Below are 23,234 nucleotides of genomic sequence, written 5' to 3'. Positions count from 1 at the left end.
GCGAGAAGGCAGAGTGGGGGTGAGGAGGAGGAGGATATTTACACTGGAATGTCACTAATCTTTGATCAAGTCCCTCTACCTCAATGAGTCTCAGAACTTCTAGAAAAGAGAGAGAATACCAGCTCCTAAAGTTCCCTCAGAACCACCATTCTGAAGTTCCAGAGCTCCAACATAGAAGCTCTTATCCGCCAGCCCACGGGACATGCTTAAACATGACATGCAAATCTCTGCCAAGACTGATTTTTAACCTGCTTCTCCCTCACCTGTCTTTCCCCTTATCAAGCTCACCCTACCTTCCAGCCACTGCTTTTATGGCATCTGTATTCCCACAGGCTTTTACTCTAACTATGACATCTTTTCCTGACTGCTTCCCTAGATACAAGAATGGGCACATAATCAGAAGGGGAGGGGCATGCATAAGCTTCTTCCCTGAGCTACCCATATGATTATTTTTATACCTGCCCAATTCGCTGACTCAGATCACAGCTGTGGTCTGAATGCCTGTCACTGTATGAGTCTATAGCTTTTTTCCACACCACCACAATGGTCTCATCTGTTTTTTCTAGTACAAACAGGGCAGGCCACTCTGGCCGTGGGCCTACTGTGACCCACCTCACTCTGGAGATAGGCCTCTTCTTCATTCACACTCTCAGACACTTTTACATTTATTCTAGATGTGCACTAGAAACCAAAATGGAATGTGTTCCATGAGTTTCTAATGCTATTAATAATCACCAAATCCCCACTTGGGGTGGCAAGGAAGTAGCACCACCTATCTGTACTCCCAATAGGAGGAAAGACTTCGAGAGACCCCAGATCTCCATAACACGGCCACAAAGACCCCACTTCCATCTGTGTACCCAAAGGCCACACACTGCAATCTCTAATATCCTGTTTTCTACTAAGAACACTGAGTCCTCCCAAAACTAGAATTCTCACTAAAGCCACAATCTAATCACATCATCAATGTGTGTGACTATACATGACACTTCACCCAGCACAATCTCAATCCAAATTGACACTGATACACTCTGCTCCAATGAAACACCTAAGTCGACAGCTAGCCCCCAACACTCTTAGGCTAACTTCAGTCTCCTGTGTCCTCAGTACTCAAAGTGTGGAATCGAAGACAAGCAGAGTTCCAGGCCTCCCCGCAGACATACTGAATCAGAATCTACTGTAGCTATACCTGAGTTTTTTTTCAATCATGAGCAATTTGAGGAGCAAGAACATGATTGTTCTCCTAGACCACCGATGAGAAGCCTGCAAACTGAAAGCTGAGAACATAGGATTTCCTTCTACAGAGTTCTACTCTCGTTCCTGTAAAGCTAAGCAAAGCAGGTCTAGCATAGCCACGCATGAACTGAGGCTCCTACACCAAAGCAAAGCTTACAACCATTTGGTCACTCTACTACTGTCCTAAGTGATAGAGGAAAATTCCTAACTCTAACTCAGCACCAGCTCTTCCACAAAGTCAAGTTTTTTTGTTTGTTTGTTTTGTTTTGTTTTGTTTTGTTTTGTTTTGATTTTTCAAGACAGGGTTTCTCTGTAACTTTGGAGTCTGTTCTGGAACTCACTCTATAGACCAGGCTGGCCTTGAACTCACAGAGATCCGCCTGCCTCTGCCTCCCAAGTCTCCACTGTCTCTGCTTCCCAGGTGCTGGAATGGCCAGTATCTTTTTAACATTATATTAAAAAGAACAAAGAGAAAACTGATGTGACCAAGATGGCAAAGGTGTTTTAAACATCTGCCAACCCCTATGTAATACCACAAAACTTCCAGTTAACTCAGTGACACAGCAGCTGCCTGAGGGGCTAGAACCACCATGCTGAGCATGGACCCAGCCCAGTCATTGTTCTGCTTAATCATGAGAGGCTGGCCAGGACAACATAACAAAACACTGTTTTAAGGGGTAGGGGCTGGGGAGGATTCTTAATAAATCAATTAGAGTTCATGGAAATTGGAGAACAAGCATTTTTTTAATTGAGGTGGATTTTAGTATCATGACTAGCAGGTTTTATATTCGGGAGTAGGTCTACAGTCTCTAGAGGATCCATTCTTTGATCACAGTTCAAACAAAATATCCTGCCAAGACTGCCACTAACCCTAAGCGAGCTTACATGGAAATCAGAATAGTCTGCAAAACAATTTAGAAAGGAGTTTTAACTTTTCATCTTTAGTTAACATCAGAGTTGACTTTCACTGAAGGTCAGTTTCCTCGTGCTTTAGAAAAATGGTGGCTGTCTTAGGGCTTGTATTGCTGTGAAGAGACATCATGACCACAGCAATTCTAATTAGGAAAATATCTAATTAGATGGCTTACAGTTTCAGAGGTTTAGTCCATTATCATCATGGCAGGACATGGTGGCACACAGGCAGACATGGTACTAGAGAGGTAGCTGAGAGTTCTACATCTTGCAGGCAACAGGAAGTGAACTGAGACACTGGGTGGTATCTTGAGCACAAGGGACCACAAAGTCCACCCCCATAATGACATACTTCCTCCAACAAGGCCACACCTGTTATTAGTGCCACTCCCTTTGGGGGTCATTTTCTTTCAAACCAGCACAGAAGTCTTGTGGGTAGTCACATAGGATAGCTGTAAAATAAGTTCCTTGTACTCCTGTAGTGGAAAGATTCTCTTCAAAGATCCTAACTGAAATGTCAGAAAATTATGTTCCTTAAAGGCTGCACAGAAATGCCACCATTTTCTCAGAGTTGAAGTTAATTTCTCAACAAAGGTTTCTTCACCATAAAAAAAATGCATCTTAGCAAAAACTTCCTCCCCTGAAATTTAGTCTCAACAGGTTGCTTGATGAAATCTGTGTTCTGGGTAGTTCCTCTTTTACTAATATTTATAAACCAGCAGTTGAACAAACTGAATGAAAACTATGCTTTGAAAGTGTGAGAAGGGCCAGGCATGGTGGCATACGCCTTTACTCTCTTGAGTTTAAGGTAAGCCTGATACAGGGAGTTCCTTGTTAAGTACACCATTGTTCTTAAGAGCTCTAGATTAGATTTGAGGTTTATCTGTATTGTATGAGTATTAAGACAAAAATATTTGGCGACTTACTCTTTTCATGAGACCATTCAGGATGGCAAATGAAATAGGAAGCACCTCGGTGTGGTGTTTCTGGTAGGGTCAGATGATGGGAGACTAAGAACTTCCATTTGTCACGGGAACATGGGAATAGCAGAGCACATTTTTCCTACTATGGGAAATATTTTAAGCAAAATAAAGATTTCGGTTTAACAGAAATTTTTAACTAATTGGCTCTGAAAAAAAAATCAAAGCAAACTATTACTTAGTGTTCCATGGACAGACTTTGATCTACCCTAAATCACTAGACTTTTGTGATATTGAAAGATATGTTATCAACATAGAGAATTTGTACATATTCTGCAAGTGTTTTACACCATAATTTTTTTGCAGATATCTTACATCTAGATATTGGCTTGATTCCCATTCCTTAAAATCTTTTTATCTTCTTCTATACTATATGGCCTATAATTTGATAAGGTCGAGATCCTGAAATCATTGGCATTATCAAATTATTCTTTGAAGTATGTATATGGCAAGTAAGACTTAGCAATGTTTCTATATGCCCCCCTTACAAAAACATGGTGCTCTACTATATACATGATATGTAAGAATATATAAATATGTGTTATTCTGGAGAAATGGTGAAATATTAACTTTGAGAGAAATAAGTACTGAATGGAAAAATTTATAGCAACTGCTAACAATGTTCCTTAAAAAATATGTGTCATATGTCAAGTAAAAGCAGCAGGCTCTTTGACAAGCTGCTCTGAAAGAAGGCTCACTTTCTATCTCCAAACACTGCAAGGGTGCAGTAATCGAGATGCTGTGAGGCTGGCATAAGCAGACACAGCAGACATTGAGGCCGGAGTCCAGCAGCTCTCGCATTAAATCAACCGAGTTTTAACAAGTGGGTTCAAACAATGGGGATAGAAATCAGATATCCATGTGCAAATGGGTGACCATGCACACAACGTGAAACACATAGAGAGTAATTAAAAATGAATCTAAGAGCTAAATAAAGCAAAGCAGAAAACATAGGTGTGAACCTTCTAAACCCTGGATTAGGAAAAAGTTTTTCGGATATGACACCAACATCACAGGCAAAAGAGGCACACTGGATTTCATCAAAATGAAAAATGTGCTTGAAAAAACTATACAAGAAAGTGAAAATGCAATCACAGAATTCAAAAAAATGCTGCGCTCTGTATGCCTGGCGATCCTAGACTTACAAAGAACTTTTAGGCAGAAAATTCAGAAATCGTTATCACCCAACTTAAAAAATGGCTAAAAGACTTGAAAACTATATCCATAAAAATATTCAAAAGGCCAAAAGCAAGTAAAACCATGCTCAACACCATTAGTCATCAGAGAAATGCAAATCAAAACTACAAATGAGATAACACTCTATACTCATTATGAAGGCCATAATAAAAATGACAGATATTACAAGCATTAGCAAAAAAGAAAAAAATACATTCCTATACAGCTAATGGGAGTGTCACAGAAACTATATACTCTGTAGCTCCTCAAAATTCACAATTATCAGACTCCTACAGCCCTAACAGTCTACACAGAAACTACACGTGCATGCCCACAGAAGCATTATCCCTAGTAGCTCAAACTGGAACCGGCCACGTGTCCAACAACTGATGAACCAGTACAATGTGGTATAACCACACAACAGAACACCATTAGACAAAAATGGGAAACGAAGCCCTGATGCCTACTAAGACATCCATGAACCTTGAAAACACCATGCCAAAAGAAGACAGGCACTGTGTGGCTCTATTTCTATGAAATGTCTACAGTACCTACATCTACAAAAGACAGAGACAAAGGCGGTAGCAGAGGGCACCAGGAGGACTAGAACATGGGTCTTTGTGAAGGATGTCATCAGACTGTGACTGTGTGCAATTCTGAATACATTAAGAGCCATGGAGAGCATGTTGTAAATGGGCGTGCGATGCAGGAAATGAATCACATCATCAGAATAACACTTTCCTTTTTAAAAAAATTCTTTCTTTCTAGCTGGGCAGTGGTGGCTCTCACCTTTAATCCTAGTACTGAGGGAGAAGCAGTCAGATCTGAGTTCGAGGCCTGCCTGGTCTACAGAGTGAATTTCAGAACAGCCAGGGCAACAGAGAGAAACCCTGTCTCAAAAACAAAACCAAAGACAAGCAGTTCTTTCTAAAGCTAACATGTTTGCTCCACATGTCAATACTACCATCAAAGAAAAAAAAAAAAAAAGGAGGAAGGCATGTTTGTATACACCTTTAACACCAGCAGGCCAGCCAAGTTTTACCTGTGAGACTCTCAAAAACAAGAAACCTAGATGTTTAGGCAATTGTGGTAGTACACACACCTTACATTCCAACACTCAAGAGGCTGAGAAGGGAGAATCTCAAGGCAACTAATTACAAAGCAAGATCCAACCAAGAAAAAGGAGGCCTGGAGAAATGGTTCAGTGGTTAAGAGTACTTGCCAGGCAATCACACAGAGTTCAGATCACAGCGCCGATTAACAACCCAGGGTATCCAACATCTACCTAAGCACAGGGCTTACTGGCTTCCAACCTTGCTCAGAAAACCCAAGTCCCAAGTTCTGAGACAGACTATGCCTCAAAAGAATAAGCAGAGAATGACAGAGTTAGACACTGGATACTCTTTTCTGTTCTTACACCCATGGTTCTCAACCTTCCTAACACTGCGGCCCTTTAGTATAGTTCCTCATGTTATGGTGACCCCAACCATAAAATTATTTTGTTGCTACTTCATAACTGTAAGTTTGCTATCATTACGAATCAGAATGCAAATATCTGGTACTCAGGATGTCAGATATGCAACCCACTGGTTGGGAACCACTGCATTACAGGTGCATCTGCATATACACTGAATTGTTTTTAAATGAAAGGAAGAAAAAGGGAGAAGAAAAAAGGGGGAAACTGGATATCAAACAATGAAAGGCAGAGAATGATTCCTGACTCCTGGGACTACCTATAAAGTTTCAGGCCATTACTCAAAAAGAAACCAAAGCAAAACCCAGCCAATATATTCCCTTAGCTAAGGATGAGTTGAGAATCTGGGTAGATTAAGAAGTCAGAGTTAAAATGGGAATGCAGAGGCAGGGATACAGAGGCTGCCCAGACATAAAGAACCCCAAGCTCTAAAAGGGGGTTTGTATGAGTTCAGACAGTGCAAACCATACATACATAAGGAAACTACTTATGGTGAAGATAAAATATATACTGAAAAAAACTGATGGAACAGAGCCAATTCAGAGAAATAACTGAATGCAGAGTTCATAGAAAACTAAGCACTCCAAAATGTCTTGCATGTGTAGAAAGAAACAGCTAGTGCCACCCTGTTGTGTCCTATTTAGAAATCAGAGAAATGGGTCCCTAGAAGATTAACTTACTTTCTCCTATGTAACTGACTCCCAGATAAAAATACCCAGCACTAAAACACAGTAAAATTCACGGTAAATGGCATCCATTGCAAGATAAACATACTGGGAAGCATAACCCATAAGAGAACAATAAGTCTCTGAAAGTCAACTGAAAACTGCAAAATTGAAAGGTTAGAATTAGATGGCATTATGAAAAACAGTATAGCTATTTCTTTTGCTCAAAAAACATAGAGACAATATAAAGCCTAGAAAAATACAAAAAAAAAAAGATCGAAAATCCTTGAAAAAATGTTAATGTCTGAAATTTAAAAATATATAACAGATGAAACTACTAGCAAAGTGGACCCTGGAGCTAAAAAGGAAAGTGCTTGAGAAGCGGCATGGAGGTTCAGAGTGCACAGCAGAGGACCAAGTGGCTCCCAACACTCACATTGACAGCTCACAAGTCCCTGGAACTCCAGCTCTAAGGGATCCAATGCCTCTGGCCTCTGTAGAAACCAAACTCACATGCACATACCCACAAACATATACGTACACATAAATTAGTAAAAACAAATTTGTTTTTAAAGGGTAAGTGAACATGAAACCTGAGCAGTAGTGACCACCCCAAATGAAGCCTGAAGTCTGAGCAAGCAACAGGGTAAATGCATACACACAGACACACACATACACACATGAGCACAGGATAATCAAATCAAGCCAACAATAAAAATAAAGTTTTAAAGGCAGCCAGGAAAGAATGACATTTTTTTTTTTTTTTTGGTTTTTCGAGACAGGGTTTCTCTGTGGTTTTGGAGCCTGTCCTGGAACTAGCTCCTGTAGACCAGGCTGGTCTCGAACTCACAGAGATTCGCCTGCCTCTGCCTCCCAAGTGCTGGGATTAAAGGCGTGCGCCACCACTGCCCGGCAAGAATGACATTTATAAACAGAGGAACAAAATAAGAATTAACAGATTCAAATAGAGGCAAAAATGGAAATGAAGACAGAGTAACTCTAACATACTAAAAGGAAAAATATGAGCCTAGAATGCTATATGCACAAAAATATCTGCCAGAAATGAAAAATGAATGCTTTCAGATGTGCTAAGCTGAAAGAATTTATTGTCAGCCAACTTGCACTAAATAATAACAATAAATTACAGAAAATACTCAGACACAAGAAGATGATACCAAAAAATACAGGTCTAAATAAAAAATGACAAGTACTATCCATGGTAATCACTTGTATGCCACAATGCTATAAGGTCATGTGAGGTAGGTGGGTAAGAATGTCCCCGTAGGCTCATTTATCTGAATGCTTAGCCATGGAAGAGTAGTACTACCTAGAAGGATTAGGTGGTGTGGCTTTGTTGAAGGAAGTATGTCAGTGTGGGTAGGCCCAGTGTCAGAATGTCTCTTCGCAGCAATAGACACTGACCAAGACATGAGCTGGTGCCAGGGAGATGGGTATTTCTGTGACAGGCCTGACCATGTTATTTGGCAAGACATGAACTATGAATTAGGTAGGAAAGCAGTTGAACACTTTAAGCAAGGTTTAACAGGCCATCCTGGTAGAAGCATACAAGATAATGGTCCTGAGTGTGGTGGACTGTAAGAGCCCAGCTCAAGAAGTTGCAGAGGGGAAGAATATTAGTAAGTCACCATTACTAAGGAGACCAGTTTTGTCTCCTTAAAAAATGTGGCTGCTTTTTATCCTTGCCCCCTTCCCCAAAAATCTGCATGAGGCTAAAATGAAGAGTTTTGAATTAATGGTGTTAACACAGGAGATTTCAAGACAATCTAGTACTGACTCTGTCATGTGATTATTAATGGCCAGTCATATGCAAATCTATAATGAAAAGGAGCAAGTGAATAAGAATATTACAAAACATAACAGTTTGAGGAAAAAATGAGCACCAGAAAGTCTAAAGAAGCTAAGTCCTATGATGGAGAAGATAAAAAGCTAAGAAAAGCCTTGGTGCTAAATGGTCCAAAGGGAGTGGTGACCTCAGGGCAAGATCCCACCCAGCTAAGCTTCCAACTTGCAGAAAGGAATTACAGAAAAGCTTAAGCAGTAAAGGAAACCATCAACAACAGACAGCTGAACAATTGTAATTGAAGGAGGTGGGCAAGCCCTAGCCCAGCAAGCAGCAGAACTTGGCAGCTTTGGCCTCGTGGTTCTGGCTTTAGAGTCAAGGATACAATAAAGGGGTTACGGAATCTCCCTCAGCCAGGCATGTGCCAGGGGTGTCCCTGAATGGAGACCCAGAGAGGCCACCGCATGAAAGTGTGAAGGTGAAGCCTAACTTCATTAGAGACCCCAAGATATTGGAGATTCCGGAGCTGTGGGATACCGACCAAGAAGAGCTGCAAGCCAGGTGCGGAGCCAGCCCAAGAGAGATAATAAGTATGTTGCAGACAACAAAGCTGAAAGGAGCTGGATCTGAAAAGTGCTTTGACATCAGACATGGAGATGCAGAGTTTGGGACTTATCCTGCTGGTTTTAGGTCTTGTTTTGGTTGAGCATTTCCTCACTATGCTCCCTTTCCTCCCTTTTGGACTGGTAATATATATCCTGTGTTGCTGTATGTTGGAAGTATGTGGTCTGCTTTCTGATTTTTTTGATTTTACAGGGGTTACAAGTAAGAGATGGCCATGAGTCTCAGAAGAGACGTTGGACTTTTAAACAGTGATGAGACTGACAAAGGATGAGGACTTCTGAGGTTGGATCGAATGCATTTTTACATTCTGATATGCTTACAAGCCTAAGGAGACCGGGAGTAGAGTTTGGTGGCTGAGTAAGAATAGTCCCCACAGGATCATAAATTTGAATGCTTGATCATCAGGGAGTGGCCCTACTTAAAAGAATTGGGAGGTGTGACCTTATTAGTAGATGTGGCCTTGCTAGAGGAAGTACGTCACATGGGTGGGCTTTGAGGTTTCAAAAGTCAAAGCCAAACCCCGTATCTCACTCTATGTGCTGCCTGCAAATCCAAATGCAGAACTCTCAGCTACCATGTCTGCCTGCATGCCACCATGTTTCCTGACATGAGGATAATGGACTAAACCTTTGAAACTGAAAGCAAGTCTCAATTAAATGCTTCCTTCTATAGGAGCTGCCTTGGACATAGTGTCTCTTCACAGCAACAGAACGCTAGCTAACACAGTAACCACAGTAACGTGGCAAAGTTGGTCAATACCATCAAGTTGACAGGACCTAGAATCACCTGGGAGACAAAGCCCTGGGCATGCCTGTAAGGGATTACGCACACTGCATCAACAGAGATGCAAAGATCCCCCAATGTGTCAGCTACATCAGTCCAAGGACAGGGATCCTAGATTGAAAAACAAGAGAAGCCAGCTGAGCAAAGACAAATGGCTCTCTGTGTGGCTACAGGGTGACCAGACTTCCACTTTATGCTGCCATGCCTTTCCACCATCATAGACTGTGCCCTCAAACCTCAAACTGAGATGAACCCTTCCTCCTTTATCTTTGCTTCTTAACAGGTAATACAGGCTAACTTACACATGAAACGTATGCCGTCTCAACTTAGACTGTAGCTAAAAATTTACACTAAAACTTAGGCACGCCTTTAATCCCAGCACTTGGGAGGCAGAGGCAGGAGAATCTCTTTGAGTTGGAGGCCAACCTGTTCTACAAAGGGAAACCCTATCTCATTAATAAGTAAGCAAGCAGTGCACTACAAGTTCTAAAGCAACCTATAAAATAACAAAATTACAGCTAGTAACCTGCAAAGAAAAAAATGGAATTATGGGAGGAGGAAAGACTCCCAAAGACAAAAAGGGAAAACAACTCCTTACATACAGAGTCGCGGGAAACAAAACAAAGAAATCCTATATAAAACTTAGCATAAAATCACTTCTTTCATGTAACAGTAAGTAAGCAGCAGAAATTATTTTCAGCTAATTAAGTAACAAACTGGTGAAAAATGAATTGTCTAATTCAATCTTGGGGGTTGATGGCTGACAAGGCCCTATTAAATCAAAATAAAAAGAATTTCACACTTTGAAAGCTAACATTAATAGCTGCAGAGTTTTTTTTTTCTATTAAGATCAGAAAAAGGTTAGAAATATTCTGTTGATTTTGAGGGCCTACGAGATGGCTCTACAAGTATGGGCACTTCACCCAAGTCTGACAACCTGAGCTTGATCTCTGGGACCCAATGAAGGAGAGAACGAACTCTAGTAAGCTGTTCTCTGTCTTCCACACTGACATCATGGCATGTTCCCACCCATATACAAATAATTATAATTTTAAAAATTAAAAATGGAAAATCCAACAAAGCCATTTTACTTAGTAAGCTCTGAAATATAAAATTTTTATCCATTATCAAAAAGCAAACAATTATGTGTTGAGTAACAGACTCAACACATGATGACGTCCTGCCTAGTGACAGTTGTATTCATTTATATACACACTAAAGTTACACACTAGAAAAACAAAAAACCTCAAGGGCAACATATCTCAGAATGTACTCCCAGCATTAAACAACCCACAACTAACTGTTCAAAAACAGCTTAAAAAAGAAATGGCAAGTTCATCTTTCAATCATTTACTTCTATTACGGAAACTAAAACTTTTAAACCTGCATATGGGTTTATCCCGAAAACCTGTAACCAATGTAGCCATCTTACAGCGGGCCCCCCTTTCTAGCTCTAAGATCAGGAGGGCCAGCACCTGAGAAAGTGATTCCTTTCTGTGTGCAGGGCACACATGGCCTGCTTTGGGTCTCCACTCTCCAAGTATGAACCCAAATATTACTCAATATTTGGAACATTCCAGGCCAATGAGACCTACCTCTGAAGAGATGTCCAGGCTGATACATGGATACAGGAGACTCAAAGCAATCAACACTGTTGGAGGCAACGGTTCCCAAGACACAGCTAGCTCAAAGCAAACTGAGGAAAAGAGTCAATCACCATAATAAATATAGAATCCTCCCCATTCTCTTTCTCTTTGTTTAAGCCTCTAATATGGTATTAACCAAGACAATAAGTCACAGGCTAAATGGCTTCTCTGGAACCTAGGGACTATTTCTCCCCGCTAGTCTATGCCTCCTGCAAAGACTCTCTACTGTGGACATCGCCATCTACTTAACAAATGCAGTTCTGCTCCAGTCACAGGTTCTCTCACAGCCTCTGCAGGACTCCATCTGTAACATCACTCCCTTAAACTGTTCATTGTCTGCCTAACATTGGGCTTGTAAATACGCAGCGGCACACACGGACTTGCCTGTTCGCTGTTCCATTGGTGCCTGGCACACATTATACACACATTAAGCATTTCAGTAATGAGTAAGAGATCTCGCCTAGCTGAACTAGGCTCAAATACTTGTGGATAGTGAACCAAAAAAAAAAACATTAAGACTTTAAATCCAAAGTAAGAGCTGAGGATCCACAATTTCTTTTCCTGACAATCATAGGAGAGCAAAGCAAGAATGACAGGAAAGAGCACCCACAGCCTCAGAGGTCTGAGGAGCTACACACCCCAAATTCACACTGGCATGCCCTGGGACTTGAGTCATGTAAAAGTGAGCATAGCCAACAACTGTGTGCAACTGGAAGGCTCATCCTCAACCACACCCAACACTCAGTATCTCACTGGGAATCCCTGAGAAAGTCTGTGTCCCTTGATGCACAGTCTCTACTCCAATAACTATCTTTAACCCGAGATCTCAAAGTTACAGTCAGAAAAGCTACTCAGCAATTACACAAAGACATCAGAAAAAAACTGAGGTAGGCAAAGAAGTTTGTCTGAGAGGCAACACACTGTCTAAACAGGTAAGAAAGAAGGCTCCCTGGTCAAGAGTTCCCAAGAGGTGCACAATCGTTACACTTAATAAGAGGAGGGCTAATGCCTCAAGTCTCTAATAAAAGATAATCATTTTTTAAAAATGTAAAGTTGTACAAGTTGGCACACACCTATTCTCCCAACACTCAGACAGACACTCAGGAGGCTAAGGCAGAAGGATCATGAGTTCAAAATCAGTCTGGACTTCTTAGCAACATCCTGTCTCACAGTATCACCCATAACCCATACCCCTCCCCCCAGGAAACATTCTGAAGGAACTTCTGCAGCAAACTCAGATGAGTAACCTCATTCCTTCACGTATATCAGAGAAAAATCATTTATTTAACTTGAGATGCATTTTTCTGTCCAAATACAGATTTTTACACATGTGCACAAATGCTACAGGCAACACACATGAGTCACTTCTCTCCTGCCACCTAGTGTGATCCCAGAGTGGAATTCAGGACCTCTCAGGCCTGAGCCTCTATCCTCTGAACCTTCCGGCTTTTAAATCCTGGCAGATCAACAGCTCCTATTTGGTATAAAGGAAGACAACGGCCTTCAGCATCACGGCACTGGCTACCTTTATAAAATGAAATCTGTAAAACACATAGAAGGGAGAATGCTGTTTCAGATGAGAGTGAACTCAGTAAAGCTTGTCTGTACAACAAAGAGAAAGAAACTGTACTCACAGCTCAAGACTATGACTTAGCCTTACAGCAAGGGAGAAGGTAAAGATTTCAGGAAAGTGGAACTTTCAAATGCTACCCCCCCATATCAACCCCCACCCACTACCCCACCCCTGTACCAAAGCTGTGTCATGAGAATCAGAGATCAGGCACATTCAGGGTAGTATAGCCAGAAAGGGTGTTTGGTTAAAATGACAGAAATGGAAAGACCCAAGGACACAAACCCCTGCTCCTTTCTCTTCTCTCCTTCAGGTAACCCCATCAGGCTGCCTTCTGAACAAGAACGCAATGCCAAGCAAAAATATCTTCCAAATGCACCATTCAAGCAAGCCACACACTAAACACACTGCCGTGTCTGTGAAGCGGTGAACATCTAGGCAGATGTATGGCATATCCACATACTGGAATACTATGAACTAATAAAAAGAAACCACCAGACCACTATATAGGTAAACCTCAAAAACAGGAAGTGAAAGAAATCACATGCTACACACTGAGCTAATTTAAATAAAAAGGTAAATTTACACAAACAGAACTACCAGGACTGGCCTGGTGCTGAGTTAGAATGGGGAGTAAATGTATATGAGGATGAGTATCTTACCTGGGCCATCACCTTATGAAAACTGCTGGGGGCAAAGGCTGTGCTGCTCTATAAATGGATCAAAAATCACCAAAATGCAAGCTTCAACAGGGCCAACTTTACAGCAAATAGAAAAAACTTTGAAAAATCAATTTCCAAACTCACTGTCTTGAAAAGCTGCTCCAAGCAGCACAGGGCACTCCAGAGCACACACCTCCTCCGTTCCCCCTTCCTCTCCTTCACCTCCAGGGCCTGCACATCTCAAGTCAGCACAGGAGCCTGCACTAGGCCCGCTGACCTGTTCGCCTTTGTTTCCATGCTGTTTCTGTTACTGTCGGAGTAAAGGAAACACCTGAGCCAACCCCTAAGTTTACATCACAGTCATAACTCCTAGCTAATCGTGGTGGAGTTATCATGTGCACCATGAACTACTGGAAATTATAAGGTAAACAAAAGAATGAAAAAGAGAAGCGCTCGAGAGATAGCTCAGTGGTTAAGAATCCTGGCTGCCCTTCTAAAGGTCAGAAGTTCGATTCCTGGCAACCACAGTTTGGGGCTGGAGAGATAGCTCAGCGGTTAAGAGCATTGCCTGCTCTTCCAAAGGTCCTGAGTTCAATTCCCGGCAACCACATGGTGGCTCACAACCACCTGTAATGACGTCTGGTGCCCTCTTCTGGCCTGCAGGAATACACGCAGACAGAATATTGTATACATAATAAATAAATAAATATTTAAAAAAAAAAAAAAAAAGAATGAAAAAGAGACCAAGAGAGACTATGACAGAGATCATTTCTATCAATTTCTGAAAACCAAAAGGAGACAGAGCATTTATGAACCCAAATGCCAGGACAGACAGACACTGACACAAGTCAGGCAGTTTGCCCTCTGGAGTCCAGAAAACATCACTTGAAAGCAACTCATCCGGAGTAAGTACAAGGCTAATCTCCAGAGAATGTATCTAAGTTTGCAGCCCTTGCTTTGCCTCGCACAACTGGGAGACTATCTGACATCACTCCATACCATGGCGAGTCAGAGGGTTAACCCTTAGAAGAAGGGATGCTCCCACACATGGTAGAGGCCAATGGAGGGCAGAGGTGGAGAAGATGTGCTTTAGACCTGCAATGACTTATGGCTTCACATTCTGCATGCTTTCCTGAAGGCTGCTGGAGGATGTATCTCAGCATAATAAATAGTAAGCCAAAGGGGCCATAAGAAACAGGGACACTCCATGACACAGCTGGACACCAGGTCTAGGGGCAGTCTTATCTGCTCAGCTCTGAGGGGGCTCCAGGGTGGAAAAGCTGAAATTAACAGGTTATCTGAAACAATTAATTCTATGTACTCAGTATTAGGGAAATCGGCTGAGAGAGATTGAACTTTGCTAAGCATTAATTTAGCTTATCTTTCGGAGTGTATGAATGAGAAAGAAACGGCAAAGCATTGAAAACTAAGCAATAACAAAGAAAAGGAATGTAAGAGGAAGGGTACTGTTTAGGAAAGGAAACATTATACGCCAGTTGGCTCGCAGATAATAATATTTACACAGTCTTGATAATATAAACTGCTATCATTTTAGCCCCAAATGATGACATACTCATTTATGGAGGGAGCAAGTGCAGGAGCCAAGTATTCAGGTGCTCTTGAACTGCAGCAGCTCAGAGCAGAAACTACTGTCACAGGCTGCCAATGCAGAACTCAGCTAATAAACTGAGGAAAAATGGGTACCAACATACAACAGGGAGGGAGACATGGCAGTAAATATCAAAAGGGGCAGCAAACAGAACAGAAACTGACGCCTCTGAAGGACAGGGCAGCTCCACATATTGAAAAGAGCATCCTAAAATTCTTGATCCCTACTCTGCTTCTAACTGTAATACACATTAAGGCCCTTATCATAAATAACAGATTTTTTTAAAATTATAATGCCAAGATGGGGTTCTTTCTTTAATTATTTAACTGTAATAGAATAACTTGTCCATATGTAGCCATATCTGAGACACAATGCCAGAGACCAGAGATATTTGGCAATAAGCACAAAGCTGGAAGCACAGGTTCCTGGGCTCGGCTGCTCAGTGGTGGGAAGTTAACTGCTAGACACCGACATCAGCCTGCTGACGTGCCAAGCCGGGTGAGCTAAGAGCCCTACTCCCTATGAGTTTTACAAGTCAGCTCCAAACTTCTCAGAGCACAGTTCACTATCAGTGTGCAATAAGATCATTTCTGAAACAGCACACGCACAGCACACTGTTGTGGGAAACTACACACCAGCACTCTATATGCCGATCTTCCCTTCCCATTCTCCAGTCATCTGCTTGTACTGTGTTTTACTGAACAGTTCCTGAACCTCCTAAACTGTAGCCAGGTGTAAGACATTCCTACAGTCCCCACTATTCTGGAGACTAAGTAAGGCATTGAGTAAGTAACTCAAGGAGAACCTTGAGTTCAAGGCCAGCTGGGTCTACACAGTGAGTTCCTAACCAGTCAAGAGCTATGAATCAAGGACTGTGTAGTGAGAATCTGTCTCACAATAAGCGTGCACTGTGCTGGTTTCACGTGTCTGAAAGCAGGTGCTGAGGTCCTGGGGACCACACAGAGCTGAGGCACATACAGCTGGTAGCTGTCACTTTGTGTCCACTCTCCTGTCTTTCCTGCCTTCATCAAAGGAAGCAGTGTCCCTCCCCACAGTGCACTGACACACACAAGAAGCCCCATGCAGGAAACAGTACAGTAAGTACCTGAAAAAAGAAAAAAACACTGCTATACATTTTTCTTTTGACTCCTCATTTAGTTCTAAACTCCTCTTAATGGCCCCAAACATAAAACATTCCTCGTCTTAAAACATGAAGTCCTAAAACACTGTTCTTTAAGATATGTTCATGAAAACATGTATCCTAAATCATTACTACACTAATTTCTTAGCCCAAACAAAGCCAGCAGTCTGTGGTAGTGAAACAGTCTCATACAAAAGATCATATTCTATTTGGCAAACAGTGGTGTAAAATTCTAAAATCCAGATAAATTTCTGGCGACTGGTAACAATGTAGCATTTCCTTGCCCTTCTCCATGCTCCCCATCCATCTTGCCATATCCAAACAGTTTGCCCTGATTCAATCCTTGTGTTATGAGCAGAGTCAACTAATGTCACCCCAGTCTTCCACAGTGAAGCACTTGGGGATCCTTACCCTTATCAGCAGCAGCACTGATCATTCAGATGAGAAGCCAAACACAGTGTAAAATCTACTTAAATTCTCTAAGTAACTATTTGCAAATACCCAGCCTGCTACAATCTACTAGGTATCTGTCTACCCTGTGCTAACACCAATTCAAACCCTGAAACGGAGGACAAAGAAGCCATCTAATTCCTTCTGAACACTTCACTCTACTGTCCATGAAACCCCCTCATCTAAGCTGGAGAATAAACCTGAGGGGTGACCACATGGCAGTGCTCACCTCTCGCCAGAGCTGTGTCTCAGCACCTTGCCTTTCTGGGTACAAAAAGTGTGAATTTCTGCAACTGCATGTCCTACTGCTCCCTGCTATTGTTTTCAATGACTGGAATAAATGACGGGGAAAATGAAGGCGCTGATAAAACAGGGGCATTGTGAACTTAATACAGCAGAGAGAATTGAGAACTGCCTCATGATCCAAGTGTGGGCCTTGCTTAGTTCAGTCACTCACACCAGTGGGCAAAGAAACAAACAAAATACCACCCAGAAATCCCTAGGTTAAAGCTTCCACCTTTCAGGTACTTCAACCACAATGTTTCCACTCCCTAGGAAGGAAGCTGCTTTGGTAACTATTCTTCCGCTCAGCACCACTTTCCTGGGACACACTACTCCAAAAGGAGGACACCTTTTTATGTTTTTTTTTCTTTCAGGCTCAATCTGTGAACACATGCACTTCTATCAAAAGGCATGGATAATACTTTCAGTCTGTGTTAATACATAGAAATATAAACATCTCCAATTCTTGCTAAGAAAAAAGGCAAAATACAAGTTTGAAGCTACTCATGAGTTCATATTTATTACAATGTTTCAGAAACTGTTAAAGCTGCACCTTAGCAGGGCCCGCTGGTCAAGCTTTGATGTTCCTGCTTTTGGGAAACAGCATGTAGAAGTCTGGGGTTGACAGTCTGAAGAGCTGCACAGCAATACTTGTTCAACAGGCTGGCTTCCTCCCACCTTACCCACAGCCAGGATCCTTCCAGCGTGAAGGAACCCAAGTCTCAGAACAAGTCTGAACATGCCACTCAGCTACAGATCAGCTGACACAACACTCTCCTGACGGAACATCACGCTCAGAATTCTCACTGCCCACTGCATGGCTTCACCTCCGACCAGGAACAAGAGGTGCTCTGCCTGTTGGGTTCTTTATCCCTGAGCAGCAATCAGAATCAGCTGGGGAACTGGGGCACTCCTACCCTGTCGGCCAAAGCTCCACCTAATCTAGTGACATGAACTCGCATTTAAAAGGGAGAACCAAAGCATACATGCATCCCCCAAGTTAAATACAGAAAGACATTACCGAGTGTTTGTCTCCACCTTGCTCCCCTCTAGAACCTCCACCACTACCCTGCTTCAGACCTTCGCCACCCCTCTCTGGACTCAGGTCCCAGGTCACCCATCCTACCTGCTCTTCCCAGAGTATCATCTGATATAGGTCCCTAGGGATCCCAGGGCCCAATAAAACCTTTTAAAGACTTCTCAGTGTTTCAGGAATACGGTTGCTCCTCAACTGCAGTCCAAAAACAATGCCTTCCTGATACTGCCATTCCCAATGGTCACTCTCGCTCCTTCATCTGCCACACACCCTTGTCCCTCTATCTTCCTTAAATAACTGAAGGGGCAGAATCATCAAAAACAAACTCTCAGTGTTAGTTACCCTTACTTACATCAAGGTCTCTGGGCCTAAATGAGCTTCCTGTTTAGCCACCCAGGTTTGCCTGACACCACTCCTCCAAGGTCAACAAAACAGGGCCAAATTCTGTCCTCCAAAACTATGGTACCTCCGAGTTCACCCAGATTTCAGACATTCTCTCTCTCTCTCTCCCTCCCTCCCTCCCCCCCACACCTGCAATGCCTATTACTAAGTACTTCTCAAGAAGGCAGTATGCTCATAAAATACAAAATAATGGTAGTTACCCAAAAAAAGCAAAAATCCTCAAATATTCAGAAGAAAAATAAAACCCAAAGTAACATGGAAATTAGCCTTTTGCTGGTCTTAATCTTCCATGCTATTATTGTCTCACTGACAAAAACACTTGTAATTTGCCATTTATTCAATGTGGATAACTAGTAAGCAGATAAACCACTACTACAGACATTGTTTTTACATGGTATTCTGAATAGAACCTTGTAACCAGAGCTGCACACACAGTAGGTTTCTAGGGACAGAACTGAGGGCCTACCTCTGAGTAAGCAAGCACCAGCTCACTGAACATAGGAAGCAGCCCAAAGATTATTTTTCTAAGCTTTAATTTATGAGTATCTTTCCACACAATCATCCAGATTAACTAAGGCTAGAAATAAATTTCTCTGAAGAAAATATAGTCTTTCAATTCATTTTTTTTTATTTTTTATGTTTTTTACCTTTGGGGTAGGTATGTTATATGCATATGTGTTTGGAGCACATGCCTGTGTTCACCACCCAGAAGACAGAGGAGATCTTCCTCTGTCACCCTATGCCTCGTTCCCTGGAGACAGAATCTCTCAGGGAATCTGAAGCTAGACTGGAGGGCAAACCCCAGTGGTCTTTCAGCTTTCAACCCCACAGAGACAGGTAACCCAGCTTTTCACATGGGTGCTGGGGATCTGAACTCGTCCTTGTGCTAGCACAGCAAGCATTCTTGCCTGCTGAGCTACCTCTCAAAGAAAAGACTGCAGATATGGTTCAAACACACCAGGCCATATCCTCACAAAGTCATCTTCAAAGAAATCTCACTTCATTCAGCACAGCCCCTCAAAATAAGCACCCTACCTCACTCTGTCCCTATAAAATAGAGGGGCAGGTAGGGTGGCTTAGGAGGTAAAACACTTGCAGCACAAATCTAAGGCTAGGAGTTCAGATCCCCAACACCCAGGGGGCATGGTGACCCACGGTAACCCCCCCATATAGAAGGTAGAAACAGGGAACCTAGAACAAGCAACTAACTAGACCAGCTAAACTGACAAGCTCTGGGTCTAAGTGGAGAGCCTACGACAAGATGTAAGGTAGAGAACAATCAAAGACACCTAACATTAACCTCAGGCCTCCACATGCCACCCACATACATATCCATACATGGGGTTACACACTCAATCACACACATACATACACATACATACATATATATACACATACACATACATGTGTGTATATATGTAGAATGTATATAAATATATACATGTGCGTGTGTGTATATATAAATAGGAAACACTGAAATAAATTAGAATTCTAGGTTGTCCAAGTGTTTAACCTAAAAATGCTTAAAATTTATAAGTTATAATAAATTCAACTAATCCCAAAACTACCCCATGCCAAGCAACCAAGAAAAAAAAATAGTAACTAAACCATTCTGCACAACAGTATCGGATCTAGAAATTATGCATTTAAAAGGAAAAGGAAACATGCCATTTCTAAGAAATTCAAGCTCCTGTACCTGCTAAGTGGCAAGGACTAGGGCAGGCGGGGCACGCTAGAGAAAATCTGATGTGTGTCTAAGTGTGGAATAACACTGTGACAATGTTTAAGAAGAAGGAGGAAACACTCCAGTATTTATCAATAAAACGTGATCTTAAGTTCAAGAAAAAGGAAAGGAAGAAGACTACAGATGAAACAGAATCAATGGTGGGCTATCAAACTGTGCTATAAAAACCGTGCGTACTTGAAAACTTCCTCAAAGATGAGGGGAAATGTGTAACTGCCTGGGAGGAAAACCTTAAGCGCTACTTTGTTATCATTGACCTGCAACTTCTATGTCAAGGTCTTAATTCCTTAGATTTGCATAGAGGATACTTCAGCTGCAGAGGGTGGAGTCCAAGAACACTAGAGACTGTATCCCTAACACTCCCCAAAAGCAATGCTTAGCTGAGCCCTTGGGGTAGGAAGGGTGGGGCGAAAGAAGAGAGGAGAACAATAAAGAACCTGCCCAAATTCACACCACCAAGTGCCCACCTCTTAAAACTAATTTCATCGGGCATGCCTTTTAAACCGCACCAGGGCCTTCTAGCTGACTCCACTACCACAGCCTCCAGGCTGACCCAGGGAGACCCGAACAATCCAACTACTGTGTAACCAGGTCAAAAACAAGCTCTGGCTAACTCCCTTGGAAGAGTCTACTCACCACTCAGAGTTGGCCAGAGAAACTGGGTTAGAAAAAAACCATGCAGTGCTTAAGCAAACACTGGGGCTGGGAAGCAAGCCTCTAAGCCAGTTACCAGCCACTCTGAGTTGCAACACAAGCTTTTCCAAAATTTTCCAAAGCCTTCCAAACTCAGCTGAGCCCAGCAGGCTGTTAACAGGGCTGCCTTTCAAATTCAAAAATCTGGCCCGGGCCCCAACAGTTAACCAACGAAACACGCTAATTCACTTGAGATCACCTAAAAATATGGACTCAAGTTCAGACCATGGCCTGTCAATACCAGCATCCAGGTCCCAGAGTGGGGAAGGGGGGCACTAAAGCTAGAAGCAATGGGGAACACATAACCCTATTCATAAAACAGAAAAGGGACAATGGAATCCACACTTAATTTGGCCTCAGAAAATGTCTGCAGTCAGCTTCCACCACCACCCCCATTTTCAGTGAAACAATCACAATTCTTCATGGTGAGCCACAAAGCCTCCTTCATAAGATAATTTTCTTGTAGCTCAACCTTGACCCAGTCCTAACAACGGGAAAACTCTCCCGGTGAAGACAGCTTCCAGAGAACGTTTAGTAACAAGAAAGAAATCGGGAAAGAGAATTTAAAGTTCTTTCTTTCATTCTTTCCTTTTTTTGGAGCCTTAGCCTTCTTCTAGAACGTGCACTCAACAGAATGAACGACGCAGTTAGGCACATCGGGTGCCAGCTACTACCCAGCACAGACTAACAGTCTCCACAACTGTAAAGGAAGAGAAAGACCTGGGGTGGTGGGTGTGAAACCGGGCACCCTCTCTACTCCTCCTCCCTCGCTATCTCAATTACACAGCTGTTACACAGGTTATTCCTGGAATTCAGATTTTATAATCCCCACACTGTAATTCTTCCTGCTCCGGTGACCCAAACACACACTACCCCCATCGCACCCCACCCCACCCCCGGCCTCCCCAAAATACTGTCCGCCAGAAATGGGCAGGCTGGCCAGAGCTTTGAAAAGCAGTTCCAGGTAACACCAAACTCCCCACGTCAAGTCCCCTGGCAAGCACTCTTCAGGAAGAAGCATGACGACAGTTTTGAAGAAGACCCAGCCAGTGGTTGAGGGTAATCACAGGCAAGGCCTGTCTACACTGAATTTTAATTCACCAACCAATGCAAACGCGTGGAGGCCAGATTTGGAGAAAAATGGAGGGTGGGGTGAAGGGGGAGACCTTCTGGTCATCTTCGAACTCAAAATTCCTTTTCTATTTTGCTGAAGCAAAGTGCATGCCTAACAGTGTGGCTTATTTCCTTTATCTCAAAGCCAGGAAATGAGGTCTTTTAAGGCCAGTCTGAACACAAGCGGAAAAAAAAAAGCTAGGCGAAACCCCTTTCCCAACTTTGGCCAGGCGGCATGGCCTCCAGTCAAGCAGCGTCTCGTCACCCTTTCCCTCGTCCCCTAAGAAGTTTCTCCACGCCACGGGGAACAAAGGCGCCCCACACCGACCTTATAGACTTGTCCATAGGTGCCATTTCCAACCACTTCCACCAGCTCGAAAATCCCAGCCGGGTCCTGAAGAGAGAGGAGGGGGAGATGGTCGTTTTAAAAGGGGGCCCCCCAAATGAAGACACAGAGCCGGGCGGAGGGATGCAGGGCGGTGACAAAGGCTCTGGCCCCGCCGGGTCCCCGCCGGCCGGGAGCGCCGCGACGAGTCCCGCCCGCCCGGCAGACAAAGGGGCCGCCGCGCCCGCGGGTGTCCGCGGCCACCGCGATGCCCAGGGCGCGGCCACACTCACCCGCAGGGACGAGAGATCGATGTCCACCAGACTCTTCGCGGGCGAATCGTTCGCCATCTTCCCCGGTCGCCGCCCCGAGAGCGACAAGCCGCGGCGGTCAGGAGCTCCGCGGCGCCGGGGCGCGGGCCGTACGGGCAAGGCCGCCGCCGGGGTCGGCGCGGCTTCTCCTCGGAGCGCAGCGGGCGCGGGCCGCGGGGCTCACACCATGGCGCGGCGGCCGTCAGCCCCCCACCCCACCCCCCGGGCGTCGCCCGCCGCCTCAGACTCCGGCGCCCGCCCGCCCGCTCGCTCGCCCGTGCGCGCGCGCCCGCCCGCCCGTCCGTCCGCCTCGGAGGAGCGGCCCGGAGCTGGGGCCGCGGCGGCGCCGGAGAGTGCGGCGAGCGAGCGCGAGGCCGCGAGACAAAGATGCCGCGGGAGGCGGGGGCGGGGGCGGGGACGCGGGGCAGCGACCGGCGCTTCTGAGGAGGAGCGAGCGGCTCCCCCGCCTCCTCCTCCTCCTCCGGCCGGGAAAGCGGGCGGAACCCGGCTCTCGCCCTCGCCCGCGCCCGAGCTGCGTGAATATTCAGCAGGGGTGGGGCTCGAACAATGGCGGGGCGGCGGGGCGGCGGGGACCTCCA

General features: G+C 43.8%; 1 protein-coding gene across 48 annotated transcripts in view; it reads right to left on the bottom strand.

The window, feature by feature from the left end:
* Map4k4 (mitogen-activated protein kinase kinase kinase kinase 4) overlaps positions 1 to 22,994 on the bottom strand; it is a 142,714-nt gene extending 119,720 nt beyond the window's left edge. For 21 of the 48 annotated variants that reach the window (XM_057794717.1, XM_057794741.1, XM_057794742.1 and 18 more), the window contains exons 1-2: positions 22,618 to 22,992; positions 22,328 to 22,393 (exon numbers count right to left, since the gene is read on the bottom strand). In XM_057794717.1, the coding sequence (XP_057650700.1) occupies positions 22,328 to 22,393; positions 22,618 to 22,674 (123 nt within the window). In that variant the 5' untranslated portion in view covers positions 22,675 to 22,992. Of the gene's footprint in view, positions 1 to 22,327; positions 22,394 to 22,617 lie in introns of all 48 variants that reach the window. The other 27 variants (XM_057794706.1, XM_057794708.1, XM_057794715.1 and 24 more) reach the window with 4 other exon arrangements.
* Between the last annotated feature and the right edge of the window lie 240 nt (positions 22,995 to 23,234).

Source organism: Chionomys nivalis, chromosome 19 (genome assembly GCF_950005125.1).
Source record: "Chionomys nivalis chromosome 19, mChiNiv1.1, whole genome shotgun sequence".
In the NCBI taxonomy this organism is placed as follows: domain Eukaryota; kingdom Metazoa; phylum Chordata; class Mammalia; order Rodentia; family Cricetidae; genus Chionomys; species Chionomys nivalis.
This window is presented reverse-complemented; position numbering and strand designations above follow the sequence as displayed.